Source organism: Chrysemys picta, chromosome 2 (assembly GCF_011386835.1).
Source record: "Chrysemys picta bellii isolate R12L10 chromosome 2, ASM1138683v2, whole genome shotgun sequence".
NCBI classification, from domain to species: Eukaryota; Metazoa; Chordata; order Testudines; family Emydidae; genus Chrysemys; species Chrysemys picta.
In genome coordinates this window covers 256,721,001-256,746,703 of record NC_088792.1, presented here as the reverse complement: position 1 = coordinate 256,746,703, position 25,703 = coordinate 256,721,001, and the positions used below count along the sequence as shown (strand labels likewise).

At 42.1% G+C, this 25,703-nt stretch overlaps 1 protein-coding gene across 15 annotated transcripts in view; it reads right to left on the bottom strand.

Moving 5' to 3' along the window:
* The window catches only part of ZFPM2 (zinc finger protein, FOG family member 2), a 440,553-nt gene that overhangs the window by 186,139 nt on the left and 228,711 nt on the right, over positions 1–25,703 (bottom strand). Inside the window, exon 1 of one of the 15 annotated variants that reach the window (XM_008168285.4) lies at positions 535–871. The exons of the other annotated variants lie outside the window; for them this stretch is intronic. Coding sequence (XP_008166507.2) covers positions 535–573 — 39 coding nt within the window. The 5' untranslated portion in view covers positions 574–871. Of the gene's footprint in view, positions 1–534; positions 872–25,703 lie in introns of those variants that run through there. 15 annotated transcript variants of the gene reach the window in all.

Here is a 25,703-nt window from a genome sequence, read left to right as displayed (position 1 = left end):
AAACTATACATCAAAGAAAAAATTAGCCTGAAAGTCAATTACTGTGTAAACAGCATCCTCTTGACCCTCTATTTTTTGCTATGAGTATCCCTTCTTTTTTTCACCCCAATGATGCTATAGGCTTGTTGTAGTTTCAGTGTCCTCATCACAGTGCTTTGAAATTGAATTTAACTCTATTATCAGCAGGCTTTTGTAATCTCATGTAAGCCTAATAGTGATCAGATGGAATTTTACAGCTAAGCTCCCTGCATTTTGAGGACTAATTTAAAATGTTTATCAAATTTTTGTTTTAGACAGTTAAAAAAATTCTCCTTATCAGTTTCTTTTTGTCTCTTATTTTCACCTTCTATTGCCTGATACTGTTATTTCCCTTCTGGGAACTTGTATTTTTCTCTGGGATACATAATTTGCTGTTTCCTTGTTTTTTATTTCAAAATTCAGCAAGCTATTTATTTAACACTGATATAGATGTTAGATTATTTAATATAGCAAGTAACTCTATTACCGCTTTTCACCTACAGCTTTACAACTTACATTGCCATTTAGCTTCATCCAAAAACTGTGAAGTGCCATCAGGGCTTATGCCATCAAGTAAACCCAAGTCCTATCATAGTATACAAAAAACATGTACTTTATCAGCTGTCAGGGCTATACTGCCAATACTTTCTTGTGTGGTCTCAATTCACTCACCCATGCCTCTGTCCTAGAGGGTTCTGAAAGCATATAAGGGAAATCTGAAGGCATCTCCCTGTTGGACTGTCATGGGATGATGGTGAGGAGAACATGTCTCCAACATTTGCACACTGGCTTCTAGTAGCCACACATTTCCAAAATCTGTGGAGTGGAATTCAAAGGGAGTGAGGCTTTTTCAGTGTCAGACAGAGGTGGTGTGATTCCTTATAGCCTCATCTTCCCTCCCTCTAATAATTTTTTGGCTATTTTAATAGGTTTTCTGACCCTTTCAACCACTCTATGGCTAAAATGTGAAAGGATATAGCCCAGAGCGACTGAGGGCCTGACCTATCAAAGCATTTGAGTACATATTAAACTTTAATTATGTGAGTATTTGACTTCAGTGAGACTACACACGTGCTTAATATTCAGCACATGCTTAAAGGCTTTGCTGGATCAGCGGTATGCATAAAAAGCAGTATATAAATACTAAAGCAGTATATATAAAACCAGGTTTCTTTAGACCATAAAATGGAGCAACATTTTGCTTTCACTAATTCTATACCAAACACTACATTCTGTGTTAATACATCAAGCCTCACGGTGTCTTGTCCAGGAAGGTCAAGGATTTAAATCTCAGGTATGCAGAATTTGCATTGTTCTCAAACTGAGGCCATTTTGCAGTGAATGCAGGAGCAAGTGGCCTGCCTCGACAGCTTACAAGGGTGGAAGTCTCATCAAACTAATCTGGAGATCATCTCTCTTTCTTTCTTTCTACATCTCAGGACATGAAGTCAAAATACTTGAGATTCAGTAGGGAGTTAAATCCATAAACTGAAGCTTTTTTTTTTTTTTAGGAATACAGGGGTTGTTGTTATCTCTTTAACTCATCTACCCACCTCTAATAAATAGTAATAATAATCTTACATGATCCTTCTAATCCCTCCTATTTCTAATATGCTGGAAAGGGCCCACAGTTCTAATACTAGCATATGCAACAAAAAAAGCAGGCGTCTCTCAAATCTGCGATTACTGTTCTCCAAAGTGTGGTATGCATTATGAATAAAGTGATTAAACAGTAAAAGTTTAGTTGCACTAACATTACTTTCTTAATGTATGTTACCATTTTTGCCCCATATCTGTATTAGTATAAAAAATCCTGATGATAGTATTACATTTTCTTCTCAAAATTGTTGCATAAATAGTTTGTGCTTACCGTAAAGCTTTTTTTAACTTATATTGCTCATACTGCATGTCTCTGCCTTGCTTATGTACAAAATCAATATCCACTGAAAATGCATGTATTCATTATATACTACATTTAAACACCTGGACATGACCGGAATCACAGCTGTAAAACACTCTTAAGCGCAATTAATTTGTATCATTCTGCTAAAAACATCTATTTGAAAACAGCTGTTTCTAATAACCACTGACTGCAGCACAGAGTTAAACCGTTGTATACCAGGTATAGTACACCATCTGCTTATATGTGTCTTACTCTGGGGATGAATAACATTTTTTAATACTCACCAGTCTAAAAGTACCTACAGCTTCTATTTTCCTTGTCAGAATTAGGTTTACCTGAATCACAGCAGAGTAGAGTAGTTCTCTTGTGCCTGGATGCAGCAGAATAGTATTTCAGCAGCTTCAATTCAATGTGGTATTACTAAAATCCTGATATCCATAGCATAATGAAGCACTTCAGACATCAGAATGCTAGAAAGTTTCAGTTTGATGTTACTGGCATACAGGAGATACAACAGAAAAAGATGAGTGCTGTGGCGCAGAAACATTGAGTAGAGGGTATTAAGGTTAACATGTCAGGTCGGAGAGGAGAATGGGGAGCAACATCACAAGAGAGACCAGTATGCAATGAGAGGGAGGAGAGGGAATACACAGAAGAAAAATGAAATAAGCAATGGATGTGGAAGAGTAGTTGAAAATATAACAACTAAGTCATGGGGAAGTAGCACATGAAGATACTTTACTGACCAATGGTGAGAAGAAGGCAAAGAGCCCCAGAAGAACATACAAAAGAATCAGGAAAGATATGGATAGGAGAGGGATATGGAGAATCAGTGAAGAACTACAGATGTTAAGAGAAAAGGAAAAGCAGATATTAACAGAATGCAGGAGAGAGGACTAGCTAAAGAAGGGGCAAGGAGAACCTGACTTTTATCTATAGATCATCCAGTTTATGTTCTCAAACGTGCCAGTTCCAAGCCAGAAATGCTGAATGAGAAGAGTATCATAGGTACCTCTGAAACACTATACATACCCATGATTTTGGTTAGGAAGCCAAACTCTTTGTAACATTTATTATTTGTAAGATGGCTAGGAAGGGGATTTGCTTTAGGTCTGGGAACTGGAGCCAGATTCTAAGGCTTTCTGTGCCATGTTAGATATGTGGGGTCCATGTGTAACGCCAACAGACCCTGGTCATCAGCGGGCGGGATCAAACAAGGGACCTCTGGAGCTTAGTGCATGAGCCTCTACCGCATGAGTTAAAAGCCAGCTGGCTGTTAGCTAAGGCTGTAGAGCAGACTCATTAATTGCTCTCTAAGTGGTCTCGGTGCCACTACATAGGACAGACCACCACACCTAGGAGGTGTGTGGGTTACACATGCAGATTTTCATACCTCATGCAGCATATTTGAAAGAGCCAAGAGTAGTTTTGGCAGTTGGAGGAGATTGTCATTGAGGAGATGTGTGGAGGAGAGCTGGATGTTTGGCACCAAGGTAAAGGGGGAGTTTCAGCAGATGTGAGTTTGGCCTGAGAAGCTACATAACTCTCCACACCAGAAAATTCATTTTTTAAGATGGGGAAGTCACAGCAAGGAACAGGGGTCATATGAGGATACTAGGAGGGGCTGTGAACAGAGAAGGACTTTACCCCTGCCATATGTCCTTGCTGGGACTAGTCTTTGGGCCATTTTGAAAGGAGAGAAACGATTCAGACTTGATTCAGCCAAATTCAAGTCTTCTTGTCTAAACTTCCACTTCCATTTTTTGAAAGCAACAGAAACTCCCAGCAATAACTGAAGTATGGTTGTCATATCACTGGTCAATGGTAACTGATTTTTCAGACACTTTTAAAAAAAAATCTGCCATTTCTCTAGTGAAATTAAAAAAGGAATTAATGAAAAATAAAGTTATTACACCTCTTCTACTTCTGGGTACAAACCATCATTATAGCTTCTGTTTTCTGTACACTGGGCTACAATTTTCATGTTTTCTCTCTGAGTAAGAATGAAAATGAGAATTTTCTGGTAAAGTAACATTATTTCAATTCTATGCTGAGTTATGGGAGAGCTGGGGAAGGAATAAGATTTTCCTATTTAAAACAATTCTTTTTTTTTTCTTTAAGAGAGGTACTGAAACAACAGCTGAAGTTTGAAAGCTGAATCTTGGCATGGGAAATAGTCCTCAGTGAATTGACATGGGAAATAGTTCTCAGTAACAGTATGGAACTCTGCTCCATGCAGATGGGTGCAAGGCAACCCTGTGGAATGTAAGAGCTCTGCAGAGGCAGAATGTCACTCCAGCAAAGCTTCTATGCCCCACAGTACATGAGATGCTTAAATTTATTTAATAAAATCCTAGAAAATTAAATGCATAAAACTACATTACAATTTCACAATTAAACATTACCTCCCTCCAAACTGTCGAATTTAAGATTATTACAGTAACATTAATTTGTTCATGTTGCACATTATGCAGTACTCTTCTTTTCGGTTTTCTTGTTACATGTATAGTTTAACCTATCACTATATGTATTTCTAAATATAAAAATAAAATAAACAGGAATGTGTCTGAATAAATGTCATTGTAAGAGCCTTAACTTTTACATATTTTCAGTGTTTTTAATTTTAACTATGTGTATTTAATGCTGAATTAATTTGGTCTTTTCTATGACTATACAGTTAAAGAACACTCCCTCCCACTTCTCTACTTTGCTTCAGAAAACATTCATTCTTGACTTAAAAGTTTCCAGTAATGGAGAATACAACAGAAACCTAGGTAAGTTGTTCCAAAGATTAATTATTCTGAATGTTAAAAGTTTACACCTTGTTTTCAGTCTGAATTTGTCTAGCTTCAACTTACAGCCATTGGATCATGTTATACCTTTGCTAAATTGAACAGCTCTCTATTATCAAAATATCATATAGGTACTTATAGACTGTAATCAAGTCACCCCTTCATAACCTTCTCTTTGTTAAGCTAAACAGACATAAGATATGGTGCAGACACTCACTATAGAGAGACTTTAACTATAGGAGATGTTTTCTAATCCTTTAATCATTCTCTTCAAATTATAAACATCCTTCTTGAATTCTGGACACCAGAACTGGACACAGTTAAGAAGGAGCTGGGAAGAATTTACAACTTGGAAGAGCTCACTAGTCTTTCCAGTCTCCATCTCTACCTGCTTCAGGACCAACTCCCATCCCCACGTCTTTGGGCTCTTCATTAAAAGTAGGATTTGGAGCCCAGCCACGTCTGCACTGAGCTCTAACAAGGCACCTGCCCCACTCTGAACTGTTGAGGACTCTGATGAGCATGGTTCTGATTTATCCATATTTTTCTCTTGTGTGTTGAGGTGTGTTCCTGAATCTAGAACACTCCAGACCCCTTTGCTAGACTGAGCATTAAACATTTGAGGAGAGAGAATTCCACACTGGGGTCCAGCACAGGCCTGGCTGGCCTTCAAATTAAATATTTAAACTAAGTCACTGTTGGGGAGGAGATGGCTGATGTCACAAATCCCACATCCACCAAGGATCTTTCAAATTGCCCACAGGCCACCAAATGACCATCCCCACTCAAGGTGTTAACTCAAGGACTATCTTAAATAGCATCCTGCTTCCTAGCACACAGCTAGGTTAATCTGTGACAACAGGACATTCACATGTCAACAAGACAAATGCCTAATGGAGGATCCTACTGCAAAGGAATAAAGTGCACCATTCAAACTGCCAATAAAAAAGAAATTTAGAAAAGATTGAAAGTTTGCTTCCGGCATCTTCATTTCCATTGAGATTGAAGTACAATCAAACAATAACTTTCAGCATTCCTATGGTATCCTTCACCAAGCCTAAAATCTCTTGTACTAAACAGAGTAAATTAAAATAAAGAACTTTCATGGATTCTGTTCAGAGGTAATGTCTCTCTCCCTCATAATGTGCTGTTTTGAATGGTGAGAAAGAGAGGACTACTACATGATAAAGAACATTTTTTTCCATTCAACTTTCCATCTCTGCTTCATTTTATATAGCAATCTTTTCTCTTTACAATTCAGTGCAATTTAAGTATGCTTGTGTAAACATGGATTATACCACATCAGAAACTAAGTTAGCTATCTCAAGAGAATTTGTATCTTTGCTGTGTGTAAGTAAGCAGATTAATTCCTAGATCAGGCATTACCTAATGCATTTTCAATTCAATTTCTTCTTTTCTTTGCTTTTCTTTCTGCTCACCAGATCAGGGAAGTGGGATTATTTTATTAATTTAACCAATATTTTGCATGTTTTTCTCTGTTATGTTTGTTCCCCTCCCCACAATTTGTTGATTCTCAGCACGAGAGACTAAGTATTAGCAAGAATGTGTAAGCCCTCCACACCTTAAAGACAAATAAATGGAATAATGGCAAAGGGGAGCAACAAACTTTTCCTCAGACTGCACTACCAGTGGTCTGAATTCTATCACATTTCAAACACTGATCTATAGTGGCACATCCTGCCTGGGGTAAGCTCAGTTATTGTATGAAATTTAGGAGGAGATTATTTATTCATTATCATTTATGTTGGTTTTATGTAAAATCTCAGAAGGAGTGCATCAGCCAGTTTGTTTTTATTACAGCAGTGCCTGCTAGCACCGTTTAAGGTAAGGGTCTGTTACACATCATAAAAACACAGAATTTTCTGTGCAAGATCAAACCTCTGGCCCATCAAGTTGGCATCTTGCCTCTGGTAGTACCTGATGCTTCAGAAGAAGACACAAAAATCCCATAATGCACCTAGCATACTGTGCAATATTACACATTGGGGAGGGAGGCAATTCGTGATGCTCTTATATGAAATTTGATTACATCTGTATAATTACAAATATAATAATTACTATTAGTCATAAAATTATCCAGCTCCTTTTAAAGTTCCCGGGTAGTATTAGTCCTTTGACCAGCCTTGACAGTGAGTACAGTATATTGAATAGAGTAGCTGATTACATGTTGTGTAAAGTTCTTATTTCCCTTAATTTTACTTGTCATTAGCTTTCATTTAAAATTTCCACTATAAGCTGTTACTTCTATCCATTAACAATGTCTCTTTGAGACTTTGCAGTGGGCTGAAGCTTGAAAAGTAGACAAGTGAGAGGCTCAGGGAGAGAGGGTTCTTAAACCCTGTGTGATGGGATGTCCAAATCCCACACTGGTGAAGCAAGGGTTAAGGAGTTGCTCTGGACACAGGAGGCCACACCCTGTCGCTCCTGCTGGGCATGTTCCCAGTGGAGGCAGAGTTCAAAAGGGAGTAGCTCAGCTCAGTCTAGGTGGACAGAGCAGGAGAACAGTTGGGTGTTGCAGTCTCCTGCAGAGAAGCTGCTGATGCTCCAAGCACCCAGGACCAGGCTTTATGGTCAAGCCCTTCAATCATGGGGGCTAGAGATGATGAGCCACTGCAGATAGAGGGAAACCCTCCAGAGCATGAACTGAGAGAACTCCAAAGGGGACCCCAAGACAGACCACTGGCACTGACAGAGGAACCGAAGCTGATGTAGGAAGAGGCTTACAGGGAGCAGGCATGGGGCACCTGCCTCCTAGGCCTCATGTTTTTGTTTCTTTGGGCCCTGGGCTGGAACCTGATGGAGCAGGGAGAGACCAGATTCCCCTACCCCCGGCCACTGACTCTCACCATTGGGCAATACAGCTGCAGACTCCAGCTGCTAGGCAAAGTGGCTACTGACTCCAGCTGCTAGGCAACACAGCCATTGACTAGTGTTGTTAGGCAAAGTAGCCACTGACTCTTGCCACTGGGCAACACATTCCAAAGTATGTCAGAGGGACAGGAAGGAACTGTGGTGGTAGAAAGAGGAAATTATGAATTTATGGGAAAGGCAGAGAATAGTGGAAAGGGAAAATTGAGGGAACCAGGGAAGGGTGGGAAAGTGCGGCAGAAGTAAGCATGGGGAGGACAGAAAGATGGCAGGAACATGAGGAAAAGGGAAGGTGGAAATGAAGAGGGGATCCAAACACAGAGTGAAAGCAACTAGAATGAAGGAGAGCAAAGTGATGTGAAAATTATAAAGAAAAAAAATAAAAATATTAACAAAGTTTTATCTCATCCACTTTGCTCTTCAGAATTCAAGAATGAGCAAGCTGCGAAAAATGAGGATTTCCATGCAGACATACACCAGTAGAAGCTGACACACACCTTGATTAAATAATCCACATGCCAATGCATAAATTGTGTTACAGATAGAAATCAGTGGTTGGGCCAGAACTAGAATCCCAAGGCATCTGAAGAGCATGCTTTTCAGCTGAGTTAAAGACAGCTGAGATTCCTGCACTCTCTTACCTCAGTTTCCTTGCACTCTCCCCCACCTAAGACAGAACTGATCCTCAGTAACGTCCATACAGCTGTAGCTAGAATCTGTTATACACACCATGTCCTGAGGTTTGGTTTCTATATTTTTTAAAAGAAGCTGTGAAAAAATACATTTTCTAAATGAAGGAAATCTTTGGATGGACAAAAACACACCAACACACCGCGATCTCAAAATCTCCATTGATGAGCAAAGGTTCCTTAGACTCCCAAAGATAGAATTATGGAGCTACAAATAACGTTAACTTCCCAATTACTATGCCAATCAATTTGTTATTATAGATTGTGTTTGCATTTGATTGACTGTTTCATATGAAGCTCTGGCTGCTAGATCGCCATCAAGGATCTCTAATTTTTCAAAGACATACTCCAGACTATGTTCACTAGTGAGGTATTGAATGCTATCACCCCTCTGCCTGATAAAGCATGCTATTACTTGGTAATTTTGAATTTTTCTTAAATACCTTAATTTTTTGATGTTAATCCACCAATTATGAATTGACAGGTTTCATCCTAGTCTAGTAGAACAGTAGACGTCTCAGATAGTCAAGTTTTGTTTCATTTTACTATCATCTGTTCTGCAAGACCGTCTATTTAGAAGGGCACTGCAAAGTACAACCTACCAACATTTTCTTTACAGGGTAAAATTATTAACTGCAAATAATTAACTGCAAATAACATTCATTAAGAATTTAGCTTTTTGTTCATGAATTGCTTGTAAATAATTTACAAATCTTCTCTCTATTCATGATTATTTGATGAACAGTTTCTAAGAACAAATTTCAGCCAACAGGTGGTTAGTAAACTGTTAACTCTGGATGTCTGTTATTCATTATTCATAGAAAGGAAGGAGTCTAAAAGCTAGGAGGTTAGTATTGATAAGTGGGTTTGTGTGTAAATCCTTCATAATGGGGTTATGCCTCTTTAGTCATTCTCTTTCATTTTAACTTTAGACATGAACATCCCTTTTTGAAGGGCAAAGGTGACAGGTAAAATAAATAATTTCCCAAATGTCTTATTGGAAATCGTTATCAAACATGCATAGTCTACTAAGGACTGTTGCGTCAGCCAGAGTCACCAAAGCCAATGGTGTTGCTTTAGACATCGTGTAGTGAAGTTCTCTTACTCATTCCTGTGAGTCCATGAATCTCTGGGGTGACCACATGGGCTACTCCAGGTAGGACCTGGGTGTGCACTCCTTTGCACATCAATGGAGAGTTTGAGATTGCGGTGTGTTGGGGCTCGGTAGGGTGGGGATCCAGGTGCCAGTGGCTTGTTGGGGTGGTCCAGGTGCAGGGAGAGTGGGGCTTATTGGCGGGGGTGCAGGGGGGGTGAGGCTCAGCAGGAGGATCTGGGTATGAGGAGGTCTGGATGAACAGGGATTTGGCGAATGGGGGAGTAGCTCCCTGTACAGTGACCCCTCCCCCTACAGCTGAGGAGAGATGGGTGCAGGAAGCACGGGGGGGGGGGGGGGGGAGAGAGACTGAAGAGCTTCCTATAGCTGGAGGAGAAATCTGGGGGTGGGTCTGACCTGTCCCCATATGCCATGCAAGGGAATAGGAAATCCCATCAACTCCAGCCCAGCCGGGACTAGCAGCTGAGCGTGGCGCAGGGTAGGAGCCACCAGCCAATCTTCCCCAGTCCCACTCTTGCCCCACAGTGATTTCCCTCTCTGATGGCTGCCCTGGGCACCCAAAACATACTGCTGGGGAGGGTCGCATGACCGCTCTTGTGGCTTCCTGTTGCTTCTCTTTCAGAAAGTCATTTTTCTGTAGGGGACATAAATTCTGTGCATGCGCAGTGTTGCAGAATTCCCCCAGGAGTAATGTGTATTTTGTACAGATACCACAGTTACATGTAAAAAGTAGTAGCTTGAGCTTTGTATGATCTCACAGAGGAAGACTGCAACAGAAGTGATCAGAGCTCATGTCTCCTGACTTTCCATCCTGTGACTTGCCCACAAGTCCATCCTTTATCCCCTATGTAAAAGCTAATTTATAATAGCCACTTGATTATTCTTTTTGACAGAGACGTGTTAAATGGATATGTGCAAAATGGTACATAACTGCGTCCCTAATATTCACTGCATTGGTATCAAATTCGCCTATCATTTGTTTTGCTGTTTCACCATCTTCCTTCCATGCTCCAACAAGAAGTCCTTTCTCCTCATTAGAAATATTTTAATCATCCTCTTCCTATGTTTGAAAGTCTGTGACACTTCCAGTCCCCCTTTTTAGTACTTCCCACATCCTGACTTTAAAGAAAATCTTTAGAATTCGCAACAATTTAAAAAAAATAGTTTTATACAGCTGGAAGGAGAAAGAGCTTAGTCTTTTGGAAATTCAGTCCTGTGTTGTGTCACAGACATTTGTGTTCATGAAGTATTTCATTCAAAGATGAACAATTTCCTCATGTTGTTTTCAGTAATAGTCTAGAAATGTTTTTCTTTCTTTCCTTTAATTTGTAATAATCAGGAGAAAAAAGGAAAAAGGAAATCTGTATGGGTATTATTAAACATTTAAGTCAATTTTTTAAAGTATACTAAAACCCTTCCCTTTTTATGGACCAAATATGCCCAAATATAAACCAGCATACATCCCAGGTCAGAATTTGTCCATACAAATCTATTTTCACAAGCTACTTTTTCTGAATAGTATAGTGTATTCTTTTGCAAATCTTTATTATACCAAAAGAATAAGTAGTGTAATTCAATTGGGAGGAAAGGGTAGTAACCTTATAAAGTGGCAAGTAGTGAATTTAACCATGCTTTTAGTGCAATACCTTTCCAATGATCTGGTTTTCTGTTCATTTTTCATTTTATTCACTTTAGTGTTTGAGCAGAGGCAAATTCTTGTTAAATCCCTTCATGATAACATCTAGGCACATATGTAATATTGATAATGCCATATATATCATTACACAGGCACATGTATCAGTAAACACATTAAGCTCCACGTTGAAATGCTTGAGTATAGAAACTGTGCTTCTCAGGAAAGTGTACTGCCAAGTGTATAAGCTCAGAGTGGGAGACAACCCTGCACATTATCACAATTATCCCACCTAAGTCATGGCTTTTCTTTATTCTCCTTTGTAACAGTATAATAAGTTTAGTGAATTGAGTGTGAAGTAAGCATAGTATATTAACAGGAATCCATGTCAATAAATCCACAAGGAGAAATAAGGAACGAGATGAAGAAGCACTCGGTGTTGGTTAGAACTGAGTTGGCTGATAGACAGAGAGACAGATAGATAATTAATTCAAATAAGGAGCTCTCGGAGCACTGACCTTATTTTTCTTCTAAACAGCTTTATTTCACTTTGTACTTCCTAAATGCTCATCTAGTCTTATACAGTTCAGTATCAGCAGAGCTATTTCTAGCCCAATCTCTGTCTAAACAAATCCCCTGAAGAATTTATTTCAACTGCTGTAATGCCTGCTCTTACACCAGACCAATAATGTGTCCAAGGGAGGAACTCCCTGTAAAAATCCACAAAGCCACTACCTTTCCGCCCCCCACATCTCTCTATAAAACTCATGTCTAACCCAATGACTGTGCACCACTTGGCAATGGTCAGGCAGCTGGTGTGCTGTGTCTGCTGCTTATTACATTCATTTTAATCATCTCATAGTTACCTTTTGTGTTCCATGCCCTCCCATTTTTTTGGGGTGTTCACTTGTTGCCTCTGAGTAGATACTAAAAGCTATTTGGGGCAGGGCCTATCTTTTCATTATGTGTGTACAGTAGCTAGCTCAATACCCTAGTCACTGACTGGGCTCTCTACATGCTACTGCAATACACATTTTAAATATTAAAAATAGTAAATTTCTTCCTTATCCACTGATGCTTAGCAATGTTGTACAGTTTACAGAAAGTCCTTGCTTTTGCTTTTCACCAGCAAATGCTGCAAAGAACACACTTTCATGACAAGATGAAGCTGTACAATCTCCTCCAACAAATGATGTCACTCTGACCCTCACACTAACTTTGCTATTAAGCAAAAACAGGCACATTTTCAAATATTGATTCCAACTAATGTCTGATCCTAACAGGCATGATCTTATCAAGGCCCCACTATAACAGAAGGAGTGTCAGAGTTAAACAGAATAGGTTTAGATAAGATCACAATCTTCTTCACAATGATGTGATGGTATCACAGAGTGAGTACAGTATTCAAAGCAATTATCATTAATAGATATTGGCAATGGGGAAAGCAGTCACAGCAGAGATCTAAACAAATTTGTGTATGATGAAATAAAACAAGTTTTATCTGAATTGTGGCTTTAGAGAATGTTATGTGCCTAGGAGAGATTTTGCAGACTATTTTTCAAACTTTAAAATGATGGATATTTGATGACAAGCAAAACAGTGAGTAGTGACATTGCTGCTTTAGCTTGTTTAATACGTTCCAGGGCTTCTTTGCAGAAAATTACCCCTCTGGCCTTGATGTAGGCACATTTGGTGGTCTTTCTCCTGATTGCTCTCAGTCCAGTTATTATTTTATTCACTGATTCCACTGGGACTGGGAGTGAACCCTGACCCAGAGATCCACATGTGGAAGAGTGGGGGCATAGCTGCCTCTGAAACTGTCTCCCGTTCTCACACAGGGGGTGTAGGCAGAAAATGGACATGCGGGGGGAGGTGTGAGAAGCCACATGTAGTGCTGTCTCTCTAGTGTCTGATGGTCAGAGAGATACAGATATCATCTCTCCTACCAGACCCATGGCGGTTTCCTGGCTGGATTATATCTTCTGTGAAGCCCCCTCCAAGGTGGGGATACCCTTTAAAATGTAAAAAGTGACAAAGAGTCCTGAAGCACCTTATAGACTAACAGAAGTAATGGAGCATAAGCTTTCATGGGTGAATACCCATTTCGTCAGGCGCCTGTGGTGGAAATTTCCAGAGGCAGGTATAAATATGCAGGCAAGAATCAGTCTAGAGATAACGAGGTTATACCTATACCTATCCTATCTCATAGAACTGGAAGGGACCCCGAAAGGTCATCAAGTCCAGCCCCCTGCCTTCAGTTAGTTCAATCAGGGAGGATGAGGCCCTCTTCTAGCAGTTGAGGTGTGAACACCAAGGGAGGAGAAACTGCTTTTGTAGTTGGCTAGCCATTCACAGTTTTTGTTTAATCCTAGCTGATGGTGTCAAATTTGCAAATGAACTGAAGTTCAGCAGGTTTCAGAGTAGCAGCCGTGTTAGTCTGTATCCGCAAAAAGAACAGGAGTACTTGTGGCACCTTAGAGACTAACAAATTTATTAGAGCATAAGCTTTCGTGGACTATAGCCCACTTCTTCGGATGCATATAGAGTGGAATAAATATTGAGGAGATATATATACACACATACAGAGAGCATAAACAGGTGGGAGTTGTCTTACCAACTCTGAGAGGCCAATTAAGTAAGAGAAAAAAAACTTTTGTAGTGATAATCAGGATAGCCCAGTACAGACAGTTTGATAAGAAGTGTGAGAATACTTACAAGGGTAGATAGATTCAATGTTTGTAATGGCTCGGCCATTCCCAGTCCTTATTCAATCCTGAGTTGATTGTGTCTAGTTTGCATATCAATTCCAGCTCAGCAGTCTCCCGTTGGAGTCTGTTTTTGAAGTTTTTCTGTTGTAAGATAGCCACCCGCAGGTCTGACATTGAATGGCCAGACAGGTTAAAGTGTTCTCCCACTAGTTTTTGAGTATTATGATTCCTGATATCAGATTTGTGTCCATTCATTCTTTTGCATAGAGACTGTCCGGTTTGGCCAATGCACATGGCAGAGGGGCCTTGCTGGCACATGATGGCATATATCACATTGGTAGATGTGCAGGTGAACGAGCCCCTGATGGTATGGCTGATGTGATTAGATCCTATGATGATGTCACTTGAATAGATATGTGGACAGAGTTGGCATCGGGCTTTGTTACAAGGATAGGTTCCTGGGTCAGTGGTTTTGTTCAGTGATGTGTGGTTGCTGGTGAGTATTTGCTATATCCTCTGATCCCACTGAGGATTACCTAAAGAAACTACACCATCTGCTAAAAAAACTCCCTGACAAAGCACAGGAACAAATCTGTACAGACACATGCCTAGAACCCCGACCAGCGGTATTCTATTTGCTACCCAAGATCCATAAACCTGGAAATCCTGGACGCCCCATCATCTCAGGCATTGGCACCCTAACATCAGGCTTGTCTGGTTATGTGGACTCTCTCCTCAGACCCTACACTACCAGCACTCCCAGCTATCTTCGAGACACCACTGACTTCCTGAGGAAACTATAATCCATCGGTGATCTTTCAGAAAACACCATCCTGGCCACTATGGACGTAGAAGCCCTCTACACCAATATTCCACACAAAGATGGACTACAAGCTATCAGGAACAGTATCCCCGATAATGTGACAGCTAACCTGGTGGCTGAACTTTGTGACTGTGTTCTCACCCACAACTATTTCACATTTGGGGACAATATATACCTTCAAGTTAGCGGCACTGCTATGGGTACCCGCATGGCCCCACAGTATGCCAACATTTTTATGGCTGACTTAGAACAACGCTTCCTTAGCTCTCGTCCCCTAACACCCCTACTCTACTTGCGCTACATTGATGACATCTTCATCATCTGGACCCATGGAAAAGAAGCCCTTGAGGAATTTCACCATGATTTCAATAATTTCCATCCCACCATCAACCTCAGCCTAGATCAATCCACACAAGCGGTCCATTTCCTGGACACTACTGTGCTAATAAGCGACGGTCACATAAATACCACCCTATACCGGAAACCTACTGACCACTACACTTACCAACATGCCTCCAGCTTCCATCCAGGACACACCACACGATCCAATGTCTACAGCCAAGCTCTAAGATATAACCGCATTTGCTCCAATCCTTCAGATAGAGACAAGCACCTACAAGATCTCTATCAAGCATTCTTAAAAATACAATACCCACCTGCTGAAGTGAAAAAAAACAGATTGACAGAGCCAGACGAGTACCCAGAAGTCACCTCCTACAAGACAGGCCCAACAAAGAAAATAACGGAACACCACTAGCTGTCACCTTCAGCCCCCAACTAAAACCTCTCCAGTGCATCATCAGAGATCTACAACCTATCCTGAAAGATGATCCTTTACTCTCACAGATCTTGGGAGACAGACCTGTCCTCGCTTACAGACAACCCCTCAAGCTAAAGCAAATACTCACCAACAACCACACATCACTGAACAAAACCACTGACCCAGGAACCTATCCTTGTAACAAAGCCCGATGCCAACTCTGTCCACATATCTATTCAAGTGACATCATCATAGGACCTAATCACATCAGCCATACTATCAGGGGCTCGTTCACCTGCACATCTACCAATGTGATATATGCCATCATGTGCCAGCAATGCCCCTCTGCCATGTACATTGGCCAAACCGGACAGTCTCTATGCAAAAGAATTAATGGACACAAATCTGACATCAGGAATCATAATACTCAAAAACTAGTGGGAGAACACTTTAACCTGTCTGGCCATTCAATGTCAGACCTGCGGGTGGCTATCTTACAACAGAAAAACTTCAAAAACAGACTCCAACGAGAGACTGCTGAGCTGGAATTGATATGCAAACTAGACACAATCAACTCAGGATTGAATAAGGATTGGGAATGGCTGAGCCATTACAAACATTGAATCTATCTCCCCTTGTAAGTATTCTCACACTTCTTATCAAACTGTCTGTACTGGGCTATCTTGATTATCACTTCAAAAGTTTTTTTTCTCTTACTTAATTGGCCTCTCAGAGTTGGTAAGACAACTCCCACCTGTTTATGCTCTCTGTATGTCTGTATATATATCTCCTCAATATTTATTCCACTCTATATGCATCCGAAGAAGTGGGCTGTAGTCCACGAAAGTTTATGCTCTAATAAATTTGTTAGTCTCTAAGGTGCCACAAGTACTCCTGTTCTTTTTGCGGATACAGACTAACACGGCTGCTACTCTGAAACCTGAATTAGGCTAGTATATCTGAATTCAAGTTGCCATGGTGCGAAAATTACATATTGTAATAATGCACAGTCATAAAGTGCAATCCTAAAAAAAGTCTCTATAAACTCCTTTAGCTCATTAATATTAAAAAAGCAGAAAGGACAACATTTGGAAGAAAAGCGAGGTATATATTAGGAGTAATGTTATGCCTATAATGATGATAATACTGAGATCATATATAGCATTTTTCATCTTTAAAGCACTTTAAAACATTAGTTAATTAAATTAATTAATTTTTTATTGTTGTGGTTTCATTGCTACAATAAATTAATAAAGGAGATTACTTGCACTGATTAACCAAAGCATCACTCTTAAACAAAAAACCCACACACAATTTTTCTACTTATCTTCATGTATTTGTCTTCTCAAATGTGTGATTAATTCCAAAGCACTGAAATCTTTTTGATAATCACCGAAGATGAATGTATCACTACAATCAGCAGTACATGAAGCACTGAATGCTATCAGCTGTTAACACAGTAAAGTAAAGCAGAACCATCTACATACTTGGTATCTTGTCTAAAAATAATATACTCATTGACCTTAACTCTATCAAACTGGTCCCATCATCAAGGTCAAATACAGTAACAGATATATATCTATATATAGATGTCTACACATTGTGTACTCTAAGAGCTCAATCCTGTGAAATGCTAAGTGGCTTCAAATCTCACTGCTTTGCATCGGAATTGAAGATGCTCAGCCTCCCATGGAAGTGTTCTGCACCATGTAGGATTGAGCCCCTGGGTGCACATCGTTAGCCACTTACAATCTGTAACCAATGAGTATGCCTTTTATTGCATTTTCTCTTTCAGGAATACATAAGGAAATAGACAAAAAGACTAACATCCTGTAACAATAAATGAAAAAAGCATAATCAACTCTTCCCTGACACATATATCTACTCTGGGACAGTGTGTGTACTTTGAACACTGCCCTGACTTCAGGGTGGTGTGTATCCTGACTGCCCCAGGAAGAATTCATAGAGAATAAAATGATAATGAAGTGAATTCCTGTTGTGTTCAGACCAGCTTAACTGTCCAGACTGAATGGTGGTAGGAGCAGGATAATGGCCCAGCCTTCTTCCTCACCACTTTGGGGACACTTTACCAGGTGGAAGCAGACCATGCAAATGTCCCTGGTCCTTTGTCCTGGCTCATGCAAAGATCAGGGATAAATAGTTCTCTATGGCTAATGAAAGAGAGTAGGAGAGAAGGACAATGTAAAATCTGTTGTTAGTTCATAGCTGAAGAGACACTTTAGGATATACCTTAATTCTGTTAAGTATCAGGGGGTAGCTGTGTTAGTCTGTATCTACAAAAACAACAAGGAGTCTGGTGGCACCTTAAAGACTAACAGATTTATTTGGGCATAAGCTTTCGTGAGTTAAAACCTCACTTCTTCGGATGCATAAAGTGAGGTTTTAACTCACGAAAGCTTATGCCCAAATAAATCTGTTAGTCTTTAAGGTGCCCCCAGACTCCTTGTTGTCTTAATTCTGTTACTCATGCTGGAGAAGCACAGTTAGGCGATCTTTAGACTCCAGTCACACATTTTTGGAATGACTGAAGGAAATGCTTATTGAGGCTCAACTCAAACGAAAAGGCCATTTTACACCCAAGTACTGCACTAGATGGGGATATAGTATTAGGTGGGGCTACAAAGTCCCTTTAACACTTCAACAAGTGCTTAATTATTAGTTTGGATCAGGGAATGCTAGGAATGTTAAGAAGGCACAGCTATATGGAGTTGTCTTGCAATTGTTAGAGGTTAAGATGCCACACATGGCTACTGTTTTCATTTTCCACTCTGCAACAATGGGTTAAACTGGGAAAGAAGGAATTCTAAGCATCGGCAAGATTCATCAATGCATGTGGAGTTATTTATTACATTCATGTATTTGTTATTGCTCCTTCATGCATTAAAGAGATTTATTAGAACAGAAAACATTACCACAGCATGAGCATGGAGGTTGTCTGTGATGCCAACAGCCTACTCACAAATGTTCCAGCATCCAACATGCGCCCATGATGTGTTCCTTTATTCAGCCCTGCTAATCAGCACATTGGTACCTGATAGTGGATGATTGACTAAAGAAATCAAGATTGAACTTATTCCCTGAGGCATGCTGTACCACCAGATCAAAGAGCACACATCTGGCATCCTGAAAATGCAATCCCACTGCTCTTACCTCTGAAATTCTCTGTCACAGAAACCAGGGACAATGATGCTTATAAATCAGAACAACATTTCTCACAAGAGGTACAAAAGACTCAGAAAGAAAGTTCTAAGTGGAACTGAATAAAAATGCCTTTAAAAAGAAACCTCAATTAAACTCTGACTGTTTTCTGCATTTAATTCTGTTTTTAATAAGCATCAATGTGAAAAAAAATCAGCATTTGGAAGGCAAGGTTTCCCAGGCAAGTAGGAAGGGGGATTCCCCAAATAACAGATACTTGCAGGAAAATGAAAAAAGTGAGGAAAAAGAACAGGAGAAGACTAATGCATAGAAAATGGAAGAAAAGATGACCCAGCAGGAGGAAAGAATATAGAGACAAAAGAAGATGACTAAGAAATAAGGTGGGCTTGTAAGTAGAGAAGATTTTCTTTAAAAAAAAAATAGCAGGCTTTTCAGACACAGGTTAGAAAATAATGAAATTGACTGGGAGAAAAACAGTAAATAGCTTGCAGAGGAGTTAATACTATTTTCTGCTTTATTGCTCCCTGTTGTTTATGCTAATATGTCCCATTTCTAACTTGGAAAGTGAGAAGTATGTCTTGGCAGCAGAGAGGAAAGAGGAAGGAATGGATTCCCTTTTCTTTCTCCCTCCCTCCCCCACATATTGCATGTACACTCTCTCTCTTAATGCCACTGAACTCCTCTCCCATGTCTTTATACATGGCAGATGTTAGAGTTTTTCACTTTAAGAATCTGGTCACCCTTCTAACAGTTGACCAGCTGTCACAGAAGCAAAGGTGTGTTCAGAGACAAAGAGCATTCTGGGTCATGCTTTTGATTAAGAATACATTTATAAGGAAATAATTAATTAGAATTTACAAAAAAAGGATAGGGTTTTAATTCTGGAAACTCAATCAGATATGTTATAATATACTACAGATATATATAGGACAGTAAATTGACAGTGGGTACCATTGACCACAAACCTGAGGTACTTCCTGTGGGTCTGAGTGATTGCGATGTGGAAGTACGCGTCCTTCAAGATAAGGGCGGCATACCAATCTGCTGGATCTAGTGAGGGGATGATGCAGGCCGAGGAGACCATGCTGAACCTGAGTTTCTTCATGAACTTGTTGAGCTTTCGCAGGTCCAAGATAGGCCTGAGGCCACCTTTGGCTTTTGGTATTAGGAAATACTGGGAATAGAAACCCTTGCCCCTGTGCTCCAGAGGAATCTTCTCCACTGTCCCTAGTGATTGGAGAAACTGCACCTCCTGGATGAGTAGATGCTCGTGAGAAGGGTCCCAGAAGAGGGATGAGGAAGGGGGGAGAAAGGGCGGGAGGGCACAGGATTGGATAGAGTATCCTCTCTCTATCATGTGGCGCACCCAGCGGTCTGAGGCGATACGGGACCAGGCACGGTAGAAATGGGATAGTCAGGAGGAAAAGGTAAGGCGGGGTAGATCCAGTCTCTGATCTGGTGCACTGTCCTCGACTGCACCTTCAAAAGGCCGGTTTAGGGCCAGAGGGCGGCTTGGGCTGGCCAGAGCCCAGGCCTGAGGATGGGTATTGTCTTCTCCTGCCACTCCTGTTCCTCCTCCATGAACCGTCCTGTCGGTTCTGCTGATGGAATCTCGGAGGAGGTTGCAGTCAGAAGTGTCTCCGCTGTGTGGCTGGAGTGTGCAGATCCAATGACTCGAGGGTGGCTCATGAATCTTTCAGGCTGTGTAGCCTCTTGTCTGTCTTTTCAGAGAAAAGAGTCTCACCCTCAAATGGTCCTGAATGGTCTGCTGGACCTCGTAAGGGAGCCCTGAGACTTGGAGCCAGGCTACCCCAGTCGCCATGACCCTAGTGGTGGCATCTGCAGCATCCAATGCGGCCTGGAGGGAAGCCCGGGAGACTAGCTTCCCCTCCTCTACCAAGGCCAAGAACTCGGTTCAGGAGTCCGAAGGAAAGAGGTCCGTAAATTTGGCCATCGCCGCACAGATGTTATACGAGTACCTGCTGACAATGGCCTGTTGGTTCGAGATACGGAGCTGCAAACCCCCTGTACAATAGACCTTTCTCCCAACAAGGTCAAGACGCTTGGCCTCCCTGTTTTTTGGGGAGGGCCCTTGGAAGCCCTGTCTCTCGGGCTGGTTAGCGGTGTCCACAACAAGAGAGTCAGGGTGTGTGTGGGAGTATAAATATTCGAATCTTCTGGAGGGCACAAAATAACACCTCTCATTGCGCTTGGCAGTGGGCAGCAAGGAAGCTGGGGTCCGCCACAGGGTCTTGGTGGTGTCCACAATTGTTTTAATAAGTAGAAGGGCAATACGGGAAGGTCCTGAGGATGCAAGGATGTCCACCATGGGATCAGCCTCCTCGACTACCTCCTAGGCCTTAATACCCAGACCCTGAGCGGCCCTGCGCAACAACTGCTGCAGCACCCTGTTGTCATCAAGCGCAGGAGCTATGTCTGTACCCACCAATACTTCATCTGGTGACGAAGAGGAGGAAGCATTTATAATGAGCGGATGCTCCCTGCCATCCACCCCCATGGGGTCCTGAGATTCTCAGGGCAACATTGGTGCCAGTGGTGCAGCCAACAGTGTCGGAGCTGCAGACGCCGGACCAAGTGATGGCGCCGCCATCAGTACAACGGAAGGGACCGTCGAAGGAACCGGTGCCAATCTGCTCGCAGGTGCCGAGGAAGGCGGAGGGCCCAACGCTGACATCAGCACTGGTGCTACCGGTGCCTAGGTCATAGTCGACGTCGATAACGGTGCCGACATGGGAGACTGGTGCAAGGACACTGCCAAGGGCGGTGCCGAGGTCAGAGCCAAGCACGGTGCCGTAATCGATGACGGTGCCGCTGTCAGAGGCGTTGGTGTGTGGGCAGGCACCGTGGGAAGATGTGTCGCCGATAGCGGGACAAAGGTGGCTGAAGCCACAGAAGACATCGCGGAGCGGTGACCTTGGACTCCTCCCTGTCCTTGGTGAAAAGCCATGGGGGTCCAGAAGAGCCACTGAGGCGGGTTCTGCCACTGCAGAGGCCAGGCCTGGGGCTCCCTCCTGTCTCTCCTGGACCTCGATCTGTGGCTCCTGCTTCTCTTGGAGCGATAGGAGTCAGACTCTGACTCCAAGGTATTTGAGACTGAAGACCACAGAGGAGCTGAGCCTCGGTGCCTTGAGCGTCAAGAGCTCGGGGGGCGGGTAGGCTCTGTGTCCGAGTGAGCCGGCGTCAAGGGACATGGCGAGGGGGAGCACCTCAACAGCATAGTTGGCTTCCCTCTTGATTGCACCTAGGGGCGGGTCCGCCAGCACTGAAGGTTCTTCCCTCCTTGGGGGTGAGAATGGCGCCATAAGGTGCAGGAGGTCCCAAGCAGATTGGTAAGCCTCCGGCAGCTAAGGGAGCTGTAGCTGCTGTGTAGGGACCGGCGACCGAGGGGGGGGACGGACTCAACTGCCTCATTTGGGCAGGAGTCAACACGGCCCCAGCAGGGGATCCAGAACTGTGGCCCACCTGGGGTCTCACATCTCTGGGTTTAGCCGTAGGAGAGCGGCTGTCCGGCTTCTTTTTCTTCTGAGGCACCGGGCCTCGTGAGGTGCCGTGTCGGTGCCGAGCGTCTCGGAATGAGTCCTTTCTCGGCACCGAGCTTGACGTCAGTAGTAGGGCGCTCCGTGTCGAAGACGAAGTGTTAGGGGCCGGGTCCCCTGAGCCCGGGTCAGAGTGGGGGCGTAGGGATGCCTCCATGAGGATCACCTTAAGCTGCTGTTGCCTTTCTTTAAGAGTTCTAGGGTGGAACTTGCGGCAGATCTTACAGCAATCCTTTTGGTGGCCCTCCTCTAAGCACTGTAAACACGCGCAGGCCACACAGTTTTTAAACCCCAGAGACTGCGGCATACCACGGCTCCGGGGAGGTGGGATGGTGGGGACCCTCAACAACTCTATGCTAAGAACTCTAATACTAAGTCTAAGGTAACTATATAAAATGAGTAGCGAACACGCTGGCTAAGCAAGAGCTAAGGGAAGTTCCAGCCAACCTTCACTGGCGATAAGAAGGAACTGAAGGGGGTGGCAGGTAGGCTGGGCTCTATATTGAGCGACATGAAAGCGCGACTCAAGGGGGTGCCTACGCAGACCCGACAGATGCTGCTAGGGGAAAAAATTTCTGTGCACACACCTGACTGGAATGGACATGAACAAGCCCTCGAAGACGAATAACCTGTTACAAAGAATGTTATAAATTAGATCACATTTTATTAGAATAAAAATGATCTACATTAAATATATGATGATGTCTCTGATATTATAAAGATGATTCTAAATACAACTACAGTAACTCCTCACTTAAAGTCATCCCGGTTAACTTTGTTTCGTTGTTACGTTGCTGATCAATTAGAGAACATGCTCGTTAAAAGCCTGCTTTGTCCACCACTTACAGAAAGAGCAGCCCGTTGCAGCCGGCTGGTAGGGGCTTGGAACTAGGGTGGACCGGCAGCCCCCCTATCAGTTCCCCCCTCCCCTAAGTTCCCTGTGCGGTAGCCACCCAGCAGGCTATCAACTGCCAGCAGTTCAGCTGTCCCTCCCCCCCACTGCCATGTGCTGCTCTTGCCCTCTGCCTTGGAACTGCTCCCAGGAGCCTCCTGCTTGCTGTGCGGGGGTGGGGTGGGGAGAGGGGTGATAATGTCAGGGTGTCCCCCTCTCCCCTGCTCCTACTCCCCCTCCCCGCTTACCCCATCTCCATAGAGCAGGGTGGAGACACCACAGAGCTCAGGACGGAGGGAGCTTGCTAGCAGCAGTTCCTGTCTCAACTTGCTGATCAACTTAAAAAGGCAATGTACTTAGAGTGGGGTCAGCGTACTTAAAGGGGCAATGCGCATCTCTCTCTCACACACAGGGTGTGTGTCTCTGTATCTGTCTGCCATGCTGTTTCCCCTAACTCCATTTGTACTGCCTTATAGAGTGTGAGGCTACATTAAAAAAAATGTGTTAAACCTTGAGGGCTCAGCCGAGTGCTGGTTCATCATTCAGCACTAAGGCATTCCCGGGGAAATATTTCACCCTCTGACTCCACCACCTCAACCAAGCTTCACAATCATCATTGCTGTGTACAGTATTAAATTGTTTGTTTAAAACTTATACTGTGTGTGTAAATATATATATAGTCTTCTGTCTGGTGAAAACAATTTCCCTGGAACCTAACCCCCGCTATTTACATTAATTCTTATGGGGAAATTTAAGCTTAACATCATTTAGCTTAAAGTCACATTTTTCAGGAACAAAACTACTACAACGTTAAGCAAGGAGTTACTGTACTAGCATTTAGAAGGTAATCTGGCTAATTCCCTCACTTTTTTGAGTGAGGCTACGTCTTGTGTCTTATGTTATGTCTTATGCTGTATTATAGAACAAATCATATTGTTTATATATAAAATATACCATTGTAATACTCTAACACATTTCTGAATAATTTGATATGTAACTGGTTGTTATAACATCACCTAATAAATATTTTGAAATAACTAACACTGCTGTGGTCTGTGGAACATGTAATAACATATATTAAGAAAAAAATCTAGTAAGAGTTTATTGATTATTACTAAGGTATTTAAGACGGTATCTTAATACAAAACATTATCAACTTTGATGGGGATATATACATATTTTACAATGAGTGACAGCACAATGAACTGGCACCAGAACACATACCAAATCTTTGTTCCTGGTTAAAGTGTGTTTTACAAGAACCAAAGCAATAGCATAGTGACAAAAACAATCATCACCTGGTCCACCAGCTATGAAGCTCTCTCTTGTGTCTGCATTTGCAATGCAGTAGGTGAATTAGGGTTCTGCTGGAAGAGGGCAACCAAGATAGCAGACTACCTTGCCTCTTGTGTTTTGTACAGCAGAGACAGGATAGCTGAAGTTGATTTTCTTTTCAACTCACCTGGACTCTGAGGCATCTTCACAGGGTTGGATTGATAGACATGTTCACTATGTTTGATAAATGAGGCACAGGATATTGGTACCAAGTACAGTTGAAGGGGACAAACTGTGCTGTTAGCCACACCCTGCCTGCCCTTTGAAGTCAATAGAGTGGCTTGAATATGACTGAAAGCAAAAAATAGCAAAAATGTTTGTATTTCCAACAAAACTTTGATTTTTAGGAGTTGGGATATGGGGATAATTCAATATTAAAGCATATTTGTCTAAAATTTACCATACTCACTATATCTTACTTAGTACAAGTGTCAAGCTATATATAGGCAGATTCAGAAATACCTAAGCCATTTGTTTCCATCATTTTTAAAACACTGCAGGTTATCTCATTTAACTAGTACTCAGAAAACTAGATATCTGGAATCTAAAGCATGGGTGAATTCCTAGCCCCATGTAAGTCAATGAGAGTTTTGTCATTGACTTCACTGGGGTCATAATTTACCTCTCTCAACTGCATGACTGCCAAACTCCTATTGAAAAGAATGAAACTAACCCTTCAAACTACATCACTCATGCAATGATAAGTGCCACCATCAAAACTGACACCTTGATTTTCATTCTCAGCAATGAGGTCAAGTATCAGTGGTAATAGAGACTGAATCTTCTTTTCACCCTAAGGCCCTATCTACTCTAGGCTTTATTCTAGCACAATATTGTGTAGATCTGCTGGTAGAGACAACATGGTGGATAAATTACCAGAGGCTACTGGAGCTCTGTGTACAAAAGCACAGCCATCAGTGCACCTCCACTGGCTATAAATATGGGGCGGGGGATTTTGTGTGTGGGCAAAATCTTAGATGTGATTTTTCTAGATCAGGCCTAGAGCATGCAGAAGTGGAGAAATCTACAGTGCTCCCTGAGATTTGACTCTTTTATGCATAAAGGGACAGCTTCAGTTTCCAAGGTTTTCAATTCAGTACCTTCAATGAGCACCAAAGTCATGGTTTAACAATATAAGGCAGAAATAGCATGTGCGTAACTGTGTTTTGGATAATCTTATAGTCTATTATAACAGATAGAAAATTAATTATTATAGAAGGTACCACTCACCACAGGTCTAGGCCAAGTTGCAATTCATAGAATATCAGGGTGGAAGGGACCTCAGGAGGTCATCTACTCCAACCCCTTGCTCAAAGCAGGACCAATCCCCAGACAGATTTTTGCCCCAGATCCCTAAATAGCCCCCTCAAGGATTAAACTCACAATGCTGGGTTTAGCAGGCCAATGCTC